We start from the raw sequence: 14,317 nt of genomic DNA on the forward strand, positions 1-14,317 counted from the left end.
TTAACTGCGACTTCCAAAGCTAAAAATGAACTGTCAGTGATCCAAACTCTGCATTCCAATTGGCTACTCCTTTACTGGCATCGCTCCAAGTTAGAATATTTTTTTAATCTTGAAATCCACCCACATCGCATCATTTGTACTCTCCTCACCTGTCCAGGCCTTGCTTCGCTGGAACACATAAACATTCTATTGACTTCTCTTGCTGAGCGAGTAACCAGTAGCCATGTGTGTGAATGTTGCTTTCTTCTTGTTCACACACACACCTCCTGGACAGGCACAGGTATGTGAAGGTGAAAAAGTGAAAGCATAACTGGGAAACTCCCCTTGTCATTGTGACACAGCACACAAGTGCACGCATTGCTCACAACAAACTTGCTTTTAGATCTCACCCTTGCCAGGGGGCAGCCCCAAACCGCGCTGCAAGGGAGCAGTGCAGTGGGACGGTACCATGCTCAGGGTAACTCAGTCATGGAGGAGGGTGGTGTTTGAGCTACAAGCCAGACAACCTAACTGCTTACCCATGACTGCCCATGTGACAGTATATACCTGGATACTTGCCAGTATTTTAAGCCATGTTTCACGGACCATTGGCAGAACGTAGGGTTATTTGTACTTGTATGTTTTTTTTTTATATCATTTTTTAGGGGCTTTTATGCCTTTATTTGACAGGACAGTCGAAGATGGTGACAGGAATCGAATGGGACAGAGAGACGGGGGAGGATCGGAAATGACCCCGGCCGGACTCGAACCGGGGTCCCCGTGGATGGGCATGCAAGGGGGCGTAGCGCACTGCGCCACAGCGCCCCCCTTGTATGGGTTTTTAACCCGCAACCAAGATCAACTCCTGAACCATTAGCTGGCAGCTGTGCGTTTCTGTAACAGCTGATGATATTTGTCTCTGTTCCACTCCTTGTCATTCAGGTGGGAGCAGAGGAAGGATCCACACGGCAGGACGTACTACGTCGACCACAACACGCGAACCACCACATGGGAGAGACCACAGCCACTTCCCCCAGGGTGAGTGCATGGAGCCTCTACTGGGTCCATTTCAACATCTTTCCTCCTGTCCTCGCCTTGTGCTTGTGGCCTTGCAATACGAGGCAAGACCACATTGATGATTGAGGCTTTGTCCACAGAGGTTGGGCATCAGCTAAGCACAAGGCCAGAGGCACAAGGCAAGGATGAGAGGTTAGATAGAGTGGACACACTGTTTGTGTACATTTGATTGGGAGATGCAATTTATGTGACCTTCCAGCAGCAGCTCTCTCTCTTCTGCAGTCCGTCATCCTACAATGCTACATTCATAACTAAGGGTTAGAAGGTGTGTGTGTGTGTGTGTGTGAGTGTGTGTGTGTGTGTGTGTGTGAGTGAGACATTGTGTATTTTACTTGACCGAGACATGCAAGACTTCTTCCTGCATATCTCTTGGACGTTCAAATGATGCGAATGAAAATAATAATATTTTTTTTTGTGTTTTTATGTTAAGTTCCATGGGCTGATGTGTTTTTTATTTTTTATTTTTTTTATCCCATGGATTTTGTGAAATGTTGTTAGGCCTAATTTCCACTGTGCATGCTATATTCTTCCCCCCTCAGGTGGGAGAAGCGTGTGGATGACAGCGTGCGTAACTACTATGTGGATCACAACACATGCACCCCATTTTATCCTCACTTCTTTCTGTGTGTATGCGTGTGTGTAGGTGGGAGCGGCGGGTGGACGACCGGGGGGCGTATCTACTATGTGGACCCAACACACGCACCCCCACTTGTCATAGACATTTTATGCTCACGTCTTCTTTTTGTGTGTGTGTGTAGGTGGGAGCGGCGTGTGGATGACCGGGGGCGTATCTACTATGTGGACCACAACACACGCACCACCACCTGGCAGCGGCCCACCATGGAGTCGGTGCGCAACTTCGAGCAGTGGCAGAGCCAGCGCAGCCAGCTGCAGGGCGCCATGCACCAGATCAACCAGAGATACCTCTACTCTGTAAGTAACAAAACAGAGATGCCTCTACTCTGTAAGTAAAAAAAAACCTCATGAGAACGACATGATGATTATGATGATGGTGATGATGATATGATAATATACTAATATAACAATATCAGCCAGATGCAAGGCACCATGCACCAGATCAATCAGCGATACCTCTACTATGTAATTAAAAACCATGAGCCAGACCTGATGATGACGGTGTGATAATATATTGTACAATACAATACAACCTGTATTTTTATAGTGCAGTATTACAACAATTAAGTTGTCTCAAAGCGCTTTATGAATACACACATTTCCACGTTCACATACCAGCTGTGGAGGCTGACGTCCAGCACCAATTGCACAAATTGCCTGCACACACATATGTACGTACACAACAGTAATAATAGTCCTAAAAAGATTACTCTGGAAGCCACTCTCACATAGCCTGATATCATAACATCAAGACCTAGCCTACTAGCACAGAAAGACGATATAAGCCAGATGCAGAGCACCAGATCAATCACTCTGTAAGTAGAGACTGTGTTTCTAATCCTTGAACTCATCATAAGCTGTGCAACAACTCCCTTTATATTAAAAAATAAAATGGACCAATGCCTCCCATTTGCAACTGACTGCAAATTTTCCTCCTCTACCCCTGTCCTGAACCACGCCCCTAACTGGACACGGCCAGTCAGAGTGCAGTCACTAATGTGAAGGGCCAATCACAGAACAGCAGTGCTACTTCAACAACCAGTCACACAAACAATAGTGAATCTCATTAACTTCTTATCATGGTCCTGTTTCACTAGGGCCAGACAGGCCATGTTTCCTAGCGTTAAGTATTTATTAGAATTTGTTTTGCTTTTTTGGGCTTTTATCTCAGATAGGACAGTGAAGCGTGACCGGAAGCGAGTGTGGAGAGAGAGCTGGGGTAGGGTTGGGAAAGGACTCAGGCCGGCACTCGAACCCGGGTGCCCCTGGGCATGCAAACTCATATGTGGGGTGGCCACAGCGCAGCTTAAGTAATGTTTGGGTCCAGAAGTCGGTGTTCTTAGGGTCTACTGCAAACTGTTTAGGTCCAGTTGAAAGACTGTTCCTGAGGAAATATGTAAGGGTTCACATCATTGACATGCAGGTCTAAGGGCAGTCAAGGGGCCAGAGTACAGTACACCCAGCCTATCGAGTTGGTTTACACTTCCTTGCTGTGGTTTCTGTAGGCTACACCTCTTCCTGTCACTGGTTTGTTTATGTGATTGGTGTCTTCACGAATTCCAAGATAATCTTGTCAGGAGGAGTGATTACTTCCTGATTGATTTCTAAAGCCCAGTACAAATGTAGAGTGTAGACTGAAGAGGAAAAGTGTGTCTTCAAAGTCTTGTTGTCAAATGCTTGTGTCTCAATGGAAGAGCGTGTTGCTGTTGTTGTTCGTCTCCAGGCCTCCATGATGTCTGTGGAGAACGACCCGCTGGGTCCCCTACCTCCTGGATGGGGTAAGCCAACATCCTTCATCCTGGCTCTGGCTTCCAACATGTTGTCTTCTCTTGTTGTTCTGTCACGTCTGCTGTCTAGCCCTTCTTCTTTTTCTCCATCTGTCTTGGCATGCCTCCTGGTTTCATCACTCCTTCTAGCACTTCTTCTACCTCTTCCCTTCTTCCTTCTCTTTTCTTTTCTTGCTCTTATCTTGTTATTCCTTCTGTCTGGTCATTTCCTGTTTTCAATTTTTCCTCCTGCCCTTTTTTGTCTTCAGAGTGTCCCCATGTCTCGATTAGTCCTTCCATCTCTCCCCCCATTGGCTTTCATGTGCTTGTCTGCTTATTACTAGTTAGTTCTTCTGTCTCGTCTTCTTCTCCTTTCTCCGTTTGTGTCTAGAATTTCTCCTTGTTTGGTCATTCCCTCTCTCTTCTCTCGTCATTTATCCATTCACGTTTCCATGTTTACGCATTTCTGCCCGGATCCGTGTCTTGTTTGTGTTTTCATTTTTAAATGATTATTTCTGCGAATAGAAGTTGTCTTCTGGTTGGCTTCATCTGGTTGGCGTGATGATTAATGTGCTTTAACCAGTTTCCATTGTTCTGTTATTGCTTTTGCCTGGAATACTGTGCCTTTGAGTCTATCTGGAATGGGTGGGATTTGGCATATGTGGTCAGTCATAAATATTGCCTTGAATGGATTGCCATGTTTTGAATCTTTGGATTTTTGCATGCCTGTGTGCGTGTGCGTGCGTGTGTGTGTGTGTGTGGTGTGTAGAACGGCGCGTTGACTCCAATGACCGCGTGTACTTTGTCAACCATAACACAAAGACGACACAGTGGGAGGATCCTCGCACACAAGGGTGAGCAATCCACATCTATTCTCATCAGCACATCTCTCTCTTAACTGGTTCATAAGTCGGACCTAGAGTGTGTTTTTGTCTCTTTCTGTGCCTGTCTGTATGTCTGACTGATTGTGTCTCTCTGTCTCTACGTGTGTGTGTGTGTGTGTCTGTCTGTCTGTCTGTCTGTCTGTCTGTCTGTCTGTGTGTGTGTGTGTGTGTGTGTGTGTGTGTGTGTGTGTGTGTGTGTGTGTGTGTGTGTGTGTGTGTGTGTGTGTGTGTGTGTGTGTGTGTGCGTGCGCGCGCAGGCTGCAGAATGAGGAGCCTCTGCCAGAGGGTTGGGAGATCCGTTACACTCGTGAGGGCGTGCGCTACTTCGTAGACCACAACACGAGGACCACAACGTTTAGCGACCCGCGCACGGGAAAATCATCTGTGTAAGTAGTAGTACACCAGCCCTTACTGTGTGTGTACGCGCGCATATGCACACACACAAAGGGGTGTTCCAGTAAGCACCTATTCAATAACCTGATCACGTTTAGGGCAAGTGGTAATTCCTTTAAAGGTGGGCCTTTCTGGATTTTAACCTCTGGTGAATGAATGGACCTCAGGCAAGAATTTCAGGCAAGGAATTCTTTTATTTGGAGCTTAACCACAGCTTGCCGTAAGCTAATCTATCTATAATCAGCAAGTTGTGTCGTTTCAGTACTTCAACCTTGTCAAACATGAGGGTATAAAACCGAAAGTGGGTGGATATAAGGACGGCTAACGTAATCCTGTCAGGGCCATTAAGGTAAAAAAAGACGAGATGTAAATTTCTTTGTTGAATAAATTCTGAATGGAATTTGGCGGTATCGGCTCTGCTCAATAGAGTTCCCTTTATTTTTTATTTGCATCATGATAAAGCAGGCAATCAGGAACCGGCAGCATCAGCAAAGGAAATGCTCGCCCAATTTAAGATTAATGAGAGTTAAGTATTTCCAAATGAATAGAGCAGGCAACATGACAAAGAGTAGCCTATGCCATGTTATACACGACAAGGTGGAACTGGGGAGGTGGTGGTTTGCAAAGAATTGAGCAGCCAGACTTGGGAACAGAGAGCTTTAGGAAAGGCGTCACGTTTGAATTGACCAATCGGAAGCAAGAATAGTTTCAGAATCAGAAGTGCCTAGCACTTGACTATAATGGCCTGGCCAGAAGTTGGTTTAAATTTTTTTTTTTTTTTTTTAAATCTTAAAGTAACAAAATGACACTGTGGTGTATTGTTGCAGGAGCAAAGGTCCTCAGATCGCCTATGAGCGCAGCTTCAGATGGAAGCTGGCCCATTTCCGCTACCTATGCCAGGTGAGCTCTTTCTCTCTCTCTCTCTCTCTCTCTCTCTCTCTCTCTCTCTCTCTCTCTCTCTCTCTCTCTCTCTCTCGCACTCTCTCTCTTGCACTCTCTCTCGCTCTCTTGCTCTCTTGCTCTCTCTCTCTTTCTTGCTCTCCCGCTTGCTCTATCTTTCTTGCTCTCCCGCTTGCTCTATCTTTCTTGCTCTCCCGCTTGCTCTATCTTTCTTGCTCACTGTCTTTCTTGCTCTATCTTTCCTATGTCTTCTCTCTCACACACTGCCCTCAAAATTATGATCCACTTGGAGCCTTTACCATGTGCCATTTCATATGTAATACAGATGTGTCTCTCCACAGTCCAATGCATTGCCTAGCCATGTGAAAATCACAGTCTCCAGACAGACGCTGTTTGAGGACTCGTTTCAACAGGTGATCATCAACAACAACAACAACAACACACACACACACACACACACACACACACACACACACACACACACACACACACACACACACACACACACACACACACACACACACACACACACACACACCATAGCATTCCCCACCCCTCCACTGCAGCCCACCACACACACACACACACACATTCTCTCTCACACACGCACACGCACACGCACACACACACACACACACACACACACACACACACACACACACACACACACACACACACGTGGTTGTCATGGATATGATTTTAATGGTGGATGCACTTTTTAGCAGAAGATTCACTGCATTTCTTCATTTCAACATGAAACCCCTATATTACTATAATAACATGATAAATCACATCATTCACTGACGGTAGCTTGAGGGCCGAAACGCGTCTGCTGACATGGTAATATATATAAATACACAAGTAAGCACTGTGAGACTTTTTTTCTATTTTAAGTTGATGGTTTGTTCACTCAACCCAAAGTTGAGCTTATCTATCCCTTCCTTTGTAGATCATGGCCTTAAAGCCTTACGACCTGAGGAGGCGGCTCTACGTCATCTTCAGAGGAGAGGAGGGACTGGACTACGGTGGCCTGGCAAGGTCAGTTTTTCACTGCCAAGTGTTTAAGCCCTTGATTATTGCCATTAGAATTCTTAGAACAGTTAGCTGCATATTTTTGCCCATTTTTCAGTAAATGTATTTAGGCAAATTGTTCTCACCACTGCACGTAACTGATGGAAATAAAATGTGTTTTTCGCAAACTAAGCCTCCTACAGAATTCAAACAAACTGTTGGCTTGCTCGCACCACATGCAAATATTTGGCATCAGCTGCGCCCCATATGCACAAAACATGACATAAGGAAGTTCCACTACCAATGACTGTACTCAATAAAGCAAATAAACAAATAATGAATAAAAACTAATCTACCCACTTCCTCCCTCCCTCCGTCTCTCTCTCCTCTCTCTCACTCTCTCTCTCTCTCTCTCTCTCTCTCTCTCTCTCTCTCTCTCTCTCTCCATGTGTTCTCACGATCTGTCCTTCCCCAGGGAGTGGTTCTTCCTGCTATCTCACGAGGTGCTGAACCCGATGTATTGTCTGTTTGAGTATGCGGGCAAGAGTAACTACTGTCTCCAGATCAACCCCGCCTCCACCATCAACCCTGACCACCTGGCCTACTTCTGCTTCATCGGCAGGTTTATTGCCATGGTGAGAACTCTTGACTCTGGTTTGTTTTTGGTTTTTTTGGTTTTTAATTATGTCATCATGGTACTGTACCGCCATACAAAGGCAGAGTGCAGTAACTACATTTTTTGGCAAAATGAGTTTATACTGAAAATGGTCTTTTATCTTGTGACACGTTAATAGTCTAGATGTGTCCATTTAAAAAATATACATATATATTTCTATGTCAAATTTGGGGTAACTACAATAGCCAACCTAATACCAAGGCTTTGAAGACCTTTTTTCTCATTCTCAATGTTGGCGTAGTTACTGCACTTTGCCTTTGAAGGGCAGTATAGGGTCTGATGTTGCATACATTATATTATATTACAATACGTTAGCAGTAATCACATCATTTTTTTATTGTTATGACGAAGTAGTAGAGCCAGTATTATCAGTGATGGACAACCAAGTTGCTTTACCTGTCTAATTCAACCAGGTGATCTTTTGACCAGGCAATCACCTGGTTGAATTTGACAGGAAATACAAGGTCATTCGGACTTTTGGGCACTGGATTGCAACTAATGAATACACTTTGCCCATTACTGAACATTGTGTGATTAGGCTGGTAAAAGCTCAAGATGTTTCTTGTTAGGTTGGCTCACGCAATGACGGTACCTACTCCCAATGAACCTTGCCACACATTGCTCTTCTACTATGTTAAGACGCTGAAGAAGGCTTGGGCCAAAAAAATCTGTCAGGCTAACACACTAAAATAAAATGCAAGAATCACACTAGTGCAGCTTTTCTACAAAAAGGCCAATTTAGAGTTGAGCATACTTTCTGAAAAAAAGACTTCTTTTATGTACCAAGGTATTTCCGAACTTAGTCCCAGACTTGGGATGTTACCCGTTACCTTCTTGCTGCCTGTGTTTTACCACCCCAAGGCACTGGTGTGGTGTCATGGTACCACTCTGCATATACAAGTAGCAAACCGCAGCACCTTTGTCTTACTTTTGATTTTAGACACAAGACACTGTGTGGCATAGCATACGCAAACCCACAAACTTTGAATCCGAAGACCTGCTTTCTGGCCTACTTTAGCTTCCTGTGTTTGCATACACATATGCACTCATGAACATCAACATTTTGGGTTTTTTGTTCTCCTCTCTTGACAAGTGGGGGGTGTATCATCTAATAGAAGAGTCTGGAGTCCTCATTTTTATTGAAAATGAGGACTCCAGGCTCTTCTATTAGATTACTTACCTCTTATCTTATCCCAAGAGGTGCCTCCTCTGTCTTTGCATTGCAAACAATTAAGTTGCTAAGTGGTTAGCCACAACACTTTTGAGAAACGGGATCCAGAGTAGCAATTTCCCAGTGATGTTCTACTTAGTTTCCTACTTATTTAGCAAAAAGGCTGTCAAGAAACTAACCCCTCTGTGTGTGTGTGTGTGTGTGTGTGTGTGTAGGCTCTGTTCCATGGCAAGTTCATTGACACAGGCTTCTCCCTGCCCTTCTACAAGCGAATGCTTAATAAGAAGCTGATCCTCAAAGACCTGGAGTCTATCGACCCAGAGTTCTACAACTCCCTCATCTGGATCAGGTAGGTACTCACACATTCACACACTCTCTCACTCACACTCTCTCACTCACACACTCTTTCTCTCACTCACACACTCTCTCTCTCTCTTACTCACACACTCTTTCTCTCTCACTCACACACTCTTTCTCTCACTCACACACTTTTTCTCTCCCACACACACACACACACTCACACTCTCTCTCTCTCTCTCACACACACACACACACACACACACACACACACACACACACACACACACACACACACACACACACACACACACACACACACACACACACACACACACACGCACCAATATTTCCATGTGCAGAAGCATGCAAACCCACATCACCATGCACAAGCACACACAGCAGATGAACAGATCTATACACACACACACACACACACACACACACACACACACACACACACACACACACACATTTTCCAAGCACATGTTGCGAAATAAACATGAGGTGGAACGTAACTAAGTGTTTTTACTTCGTTACTGTACTTAAGTAGTTTTTTCTGGAATTTGTACTTACTTGAGTAAAAATAAAAATGCAGACTTTTACTTTTACTTAGTTACATTTTTGACAACTACTTGTACTTTCTACTCCTTACATTTCTAGAAGAAGACTTAGTTACTAGTTACATTTATCCTAGGTTTTCCTGTTGTGTTTTGTGGATATTTGAGTAGCCTCAGCTGCGGGCAGGGAGGCGGGACCAAGCCCCTCTTCCAAACTGACACCCAGACAGAAAAGATACTTTAAAAAACATTAACAGGACTCCATAGTCATGTTCAAATAGAGCCGAAAACAGTTGCAGAAACTTTTTCCTATTGGATCAAGTAGGCAGACATGGAGAAAGACAGCCATTGCGCAAGTAGGCTTACTTGTACTTTTGTACTCAAAAAGTACATTTAAAAGTTAGTACTTAGGACTTTTACTTAAGTACATTTTTGGTGTGCAACTTTTACTTTCACTTGAGTAATTTTTTCGCAGGGTACCTCTACTTTTACTTAAGTACACAACTTCAGTACTTCTTCCACCTCTGCTCTGAACTCTGTGTGTGTTTCAGGGATAACAACATCGAGGAGTGTGGCCTTGAGATGTACTTCTCTGTGGACATGGAGATCCTGGGCAAGATCACCTCACATGACCTGAAGCCCGACGGGGCCGAGCTGCTGGTCACCGAGGAGAACAAGGAGGAGTACATCGGGTATGAAGATATACACACGCACACACACGCGCACACACACACACACACACACACACACACACACACACACACACACACACACACACACACACACACACACACACACACACACACACACACACACACACACACACACCACAAGGAGGAGTGCATAGAGTATGGACACTGATATACAGACATCACATGATTATGATTTGGTCTACTTCAATTTAGAAAACTTACATTTGGATGATTAGGCTACTAATGGTCTGTAAAAAAAATAACATAGGGAAGATTACCATTCTTTTGGTGATCAGTGATTGGCAGATCATGATTTTGGTGATCGGAGCATCAATAGTACAGATAGGGCGTAATGCCAATTTTCTGTAATTAAAACACTCAATGCTTTGTATTGCACCAATGTCTGGCTTAACACAATGGATTTCAGCAATTGGATAAATAGGAAACTTGAGTGTACTATCCTACCACCCTGTGACATGCATGTTTTTCCAGGTTGATGGCGGAGTGGCGTTTCTCCCGGGGGGTGGAGGGCCAGACGAAGGCTTTCCTGGACGGCTTCAACGAGGTGGTCCCTCTACAGTGGCTCCAGTACTTCGATGAGAAGGAGCTGGAGGTGACTGTGATGCACACACACACACACACACACACACACACACACACACACACACACACACACACACACACACACACACACACACACACACACACACACACACACACACACACACACACACACACACACACACACACACACGTCTGTCTACAGGCCTGTCTACATCGCCGGCTGCTGCTGTCAATATTGCACCGTATGTGTGCCTCTGCATACTATGTGTCTGGTGCTCTTCTACCGTTCACACCATGTACATAAAATGTGCATGGCAACTGGTTTGAGTACAAAAAGTGCATGTGGCATCCGGCAACAAGGATAGGATGTCCCCTGCCTTATTTGTGGATTAGCATTTTCTGCATATTATACAGGACGCCCTCCTCCCTTGCTCCTTGTATGTGGCACCATAAACACCTTCATTTCATTGTACACTCAACTGGAGAACTGACTGGCGTTAGCTTTCTGAGCTTCTGGTCACACACACACACACACACACACACAGCTCTACTCACCCAATATTGTGTACGCACACACACACCACTTGCATTCACCACTGAACCACTGAACATAAATTTGGGTCTGTGTGTATTTGTGCCACAGATAACAAAAACATGCACACGGACTTGACACTTACAGTACACACACACACACACACAGACACACACACACACACACACACACACACACACACACACACACACACACACACACACACACACACACACACACACACACACACACACACACACACACACACACACAGACACCATGAATTAGATGTGTATAAGCTCTGTATGCATTTCTGTTTGGGTGTTTCTAGGTGATGTACACATTCTGTACATCATGAGAGGACTAAACTGTGTTGTGTGTCTCCAGGTGATGCTGTGCGGTATGCAAGAAGTGGACCTGCAGGACTGGCAGAGGAACACAGTGTATCGCCACTACACCAGGAATAGCAAGCAGATCATGTGGTTCTGGCAGGTAAGACACACACACACACACACACACCATATTTTTTTATTTATGAGGTTGTGGTTTGTGAGGCAGGTATTACATATGCAAATACATGGACTGTTCCAAACTGCTCTGAAGCCTTACCGCGCGAATAGACCAGGCGCGATGCGATTCAAGCGACAGAGTGCAGCAGCAAGCGATACGAGCGATTGAGGAGACTAGAGTATGTCCGTACAGGCAGAAGGCAAAGCATTCAAGCATTCCCATTGACTGTGGTCACTGACCTCTATACAGTCATTGGCTGTCGCGGCTTGTCGCCGAACCGCGTCATAGAAAGTTGAAAAGATTTTAAACTGTCGCGCTCGTCTCGCAAATTGCTCTAGTCTCCAGAATCGCTTTTGTCGCGCGACTCAATACAAAGTCAATTGCTTCCGTTGCTCGCCTCGCTCAGATCGCCGCTGGTGTATTTCTGCGGTTACAACTGTTGCATGAATGGAAGTGGATGGGATGGGGTGGCACAGCTCTCACTAGGGGTGCAAGTCACATTACTTACTTACTTACTTCTTTCCCTTTGCCCTTGTGACACAAGGCTTGATGTCATTGATGATAGAAGTTTTCACTCAATATGAATAAACCACAACTGAAAGGCCTCTCATTCTCTCATTTGCAATTGAGATGTTGAAAAGCGGGAAAAGCCACTCAAATGTTGGCAGCGGGGAAACTTTGTTTTCTCCACGGAAGTGTAACAACACCAAGCTAAGAGGACAGGGGGACTAGGAAAGGGCAGGAGAAGGTAGTTTGATTTGCACATGTGCAGAGATGCCATGTTGGCTGCCACAAGATGCACGCACACACACACGCGTGCGCACACACACACTTAATGAAAATGCTTGTGTCCTGTAGAGTTGTGTTTTGATCGTGTGCTTGTGTTCCTGTGTGTGTTTCCCAGATGGTGAAGGAGGTGGATAACGAGGTGCGCCTTCGTCTGATGCAGTTTGTGACGGGCACGTGCAGGTTGCCCCTTGGGGGCTTCGCGGAGCTCATGGGTAAAGCACTCTATGACCTAGACCCCTACACACACACACACACCAATTCATGCTGACACACATAATGCACAGACACACAGCCACACAACAGTTTTTCTCTTGTGTTTTGTATTTTGATCATGCTTCTTTTTTTCTACATGCATTTTGTTCTGACTGTGCTTTTGTGGTTTCTTGCGCCACCTGCAGGCAGCAACGGGCCGCAGAAGTTCTGCATCGAGAAGGTCGGCAAGGACACCTGGCTTCCTCGCAGTCATACCTGGTCAGTACTGACACTGCAAAACAATAGCTTTCTTTACATGACGTTATTGATTCCGAATTAATATTCCGAATTCAATTGTTCTGTTGAGTTTACTTTGGTCTTTCATTTCATTCTGAATTGTCAAGTGTTTACATGATGTTTTCTAAGTGGAATTAACCTTTATTCAGAATTTAAGTGAGATAATTCTGAATTAAATGTCTCATGTAAGCATAGCAACTGAGTGCCGTTTCAGCCACAAAGAGTATTCCAGTTTCAAACATTTATTTATTTACTGTTTTTTGGTTCTGTGCTTCCCTCCTCCTCCAGTTTCAACCGGCTGGACCTTCCTCCGTACAAGAGCTACGAGCAACTCAAGGAGAAGCTGCTCTTTGCCATCGAGGAGACGGAGGGCTTCGGCCAGGAGTAGAGCCTCCCTCACCCCCCATATCCACGCTCACCCCACCATCCTGCGACCCACCCCCCACAGCCCAGCTCTTCTTCCTCCACCCCCACGGGCCCTCACACCATCCCCCTCTCCAGCCCCCTTCTTCTGCCACACCCCTCCACATCCTACTCCCCGTCAGCTCCACTCACCAAATGGAAGAAAAAAAGAAAAGAAAAAAAAAAACAAGCAAAAAAGAATTGCACAGATATTTACCAATGTACATAAGCTATTCTCACATTTCAAAAGAAACCAAAATCTTAATCCACAGCCTCATGTTTTAACGACTTTTAAAGCCACCGCTGGACCCCTCCACCCCACCCCCCCACTCTAGCCTGGCACCCCACTCCTCTCCGCTCCCATAGCTGTGATTATGCAAAGCAAAACGCTCCTCTGCTTCTCCTAAAAGGACAAACCAGAAAACAGACCACCGCCGCCACTACCACCCCAGCCCCGCTTGTCCTTGTATTGGGTGTGTGTGAGCGACATATTCTGTGTGTGTGTGTGTGTGTGTGTGTGTCTGCGTGTGTGCACGTGGGAAAGTGAGGGAGTGCAAAATAGAGTTATCTATCTCATTGCGTGGCTCTAGTTTTATAGAGCGGCCAAGAGATTCTTGATTGACAGCTGGGCTGGTTGCTACTGCTGCAGTGGTGCCACGCCCTCCCAGCAGTATTCAACACCGCACTGAGGGGGGTGTCTCTGAATGTGCGATGAAACGTGTCTGTCTGTGTGTGTGTGTGTGTGTGTGTGTGCGTAGCAATTATCCAACTTTTTTGTGTGTGTGTGTTTGTGAGAGGAAAGTTGTGCGAAGGTGAATGTACAGCTCTGAGGTGGCCTTACTAAGTGTGTGTGTGTGTGTGTGTGTGTGTGTGTGTGTGTGTGTGTGTGTGTCTCTCTCTCTCTCTCTCTCTCTCTCTCTCTCTCTCTCTCTCTCTCTCTCTCTCTCTCTCTCTCTCTCTCTCTCTCTCTCTCTCTCTCTCTCTCTCTG

At 45.4% G+C, this 14,317-nt stretch overlaps 1 protein-coding gene across 1 annotated transcript in view; it reads left to right on the plus strand.

Moving 5' to 3' along the window:
* Positions 1-13,534, plus strand: part of LOC134455663 (NEDD4-like E3 ubiquitin-protein ligase WWP1) — a 28,742-nt gene extending 15,208 nt beyond the window's left edge. The window contains exons 10-25 of the mRNA XM_063206877.1: positions 922-1,017; positions 1,815-1,989; positions 3,416-3,470; positions 4,228-4,312; positions 4,600-4,728; positions 5,563-5,635; positions 5,977-6,048; positions 6,585-6,673; positions 7,122-7,281; positions 8,709-8,842; positions 9,902-10,042; positions 10,535-10,655; positions 11,526-11,630; positions 12,553-12,649; positions 12,836-12,908; positions 13,215-13,534. Coding sequence (XP_063062947.1) covers positions 922-1,017; positions 1,815-1,989; positions 3,416-3,470; positions 4,228-4,312; positions 4,600-4,728; positions 5,563-5,635; positions 5,977-6,048; positions 6,585-6,673; positions 7,122-7,281; positions 8,709-8,842; positions 9,902-10,042; positions 10,535-10,655; positions 11,526-11,630; positions 12,553-12,649; positions 12,836-12,908; positions 13,215-13,314 — 1,705 coding nt within the window. The 3' untranslated portion in view covers positions 13,315-13,534. The remainder of the gene's footprint in view (positions 1-921; positions 1,018-1,814; positions 1,990-3,415; positions 3,471-4,227; positions 4,313-4,599; positions 4,729-5,562; positions 5,636-5,976; positions 6,049-6,584; positions 6,674-7,121; positions 7,282-8,708; positions 8,843-9,901; positions 10,043-10,534; positions 10,656-11,525; positions 11,631-12,552; positions 12,650-12,835; positions 12,909-13,214) is intronic.
* Positions 13,535-14,317: the final 783 nt, after the last annotated feature.

This window comes from Engraulis encrasicolus, chromosome 9 (genome assembly GCF_034702125.1).
Source record: "Engraulis encrasicolus isolate BLACKSEA-1 chromosome 9, IST_EnEncr_1.0, whole genome shotgun sequence".
In the NCBI taxonomy this organism is placed as follows: Eukaryota; Metazoa; Chordata; class Actinopteri; order Clupeiformes; family Engraulidae; genus Engraulis; species Engraulis encrasicolus.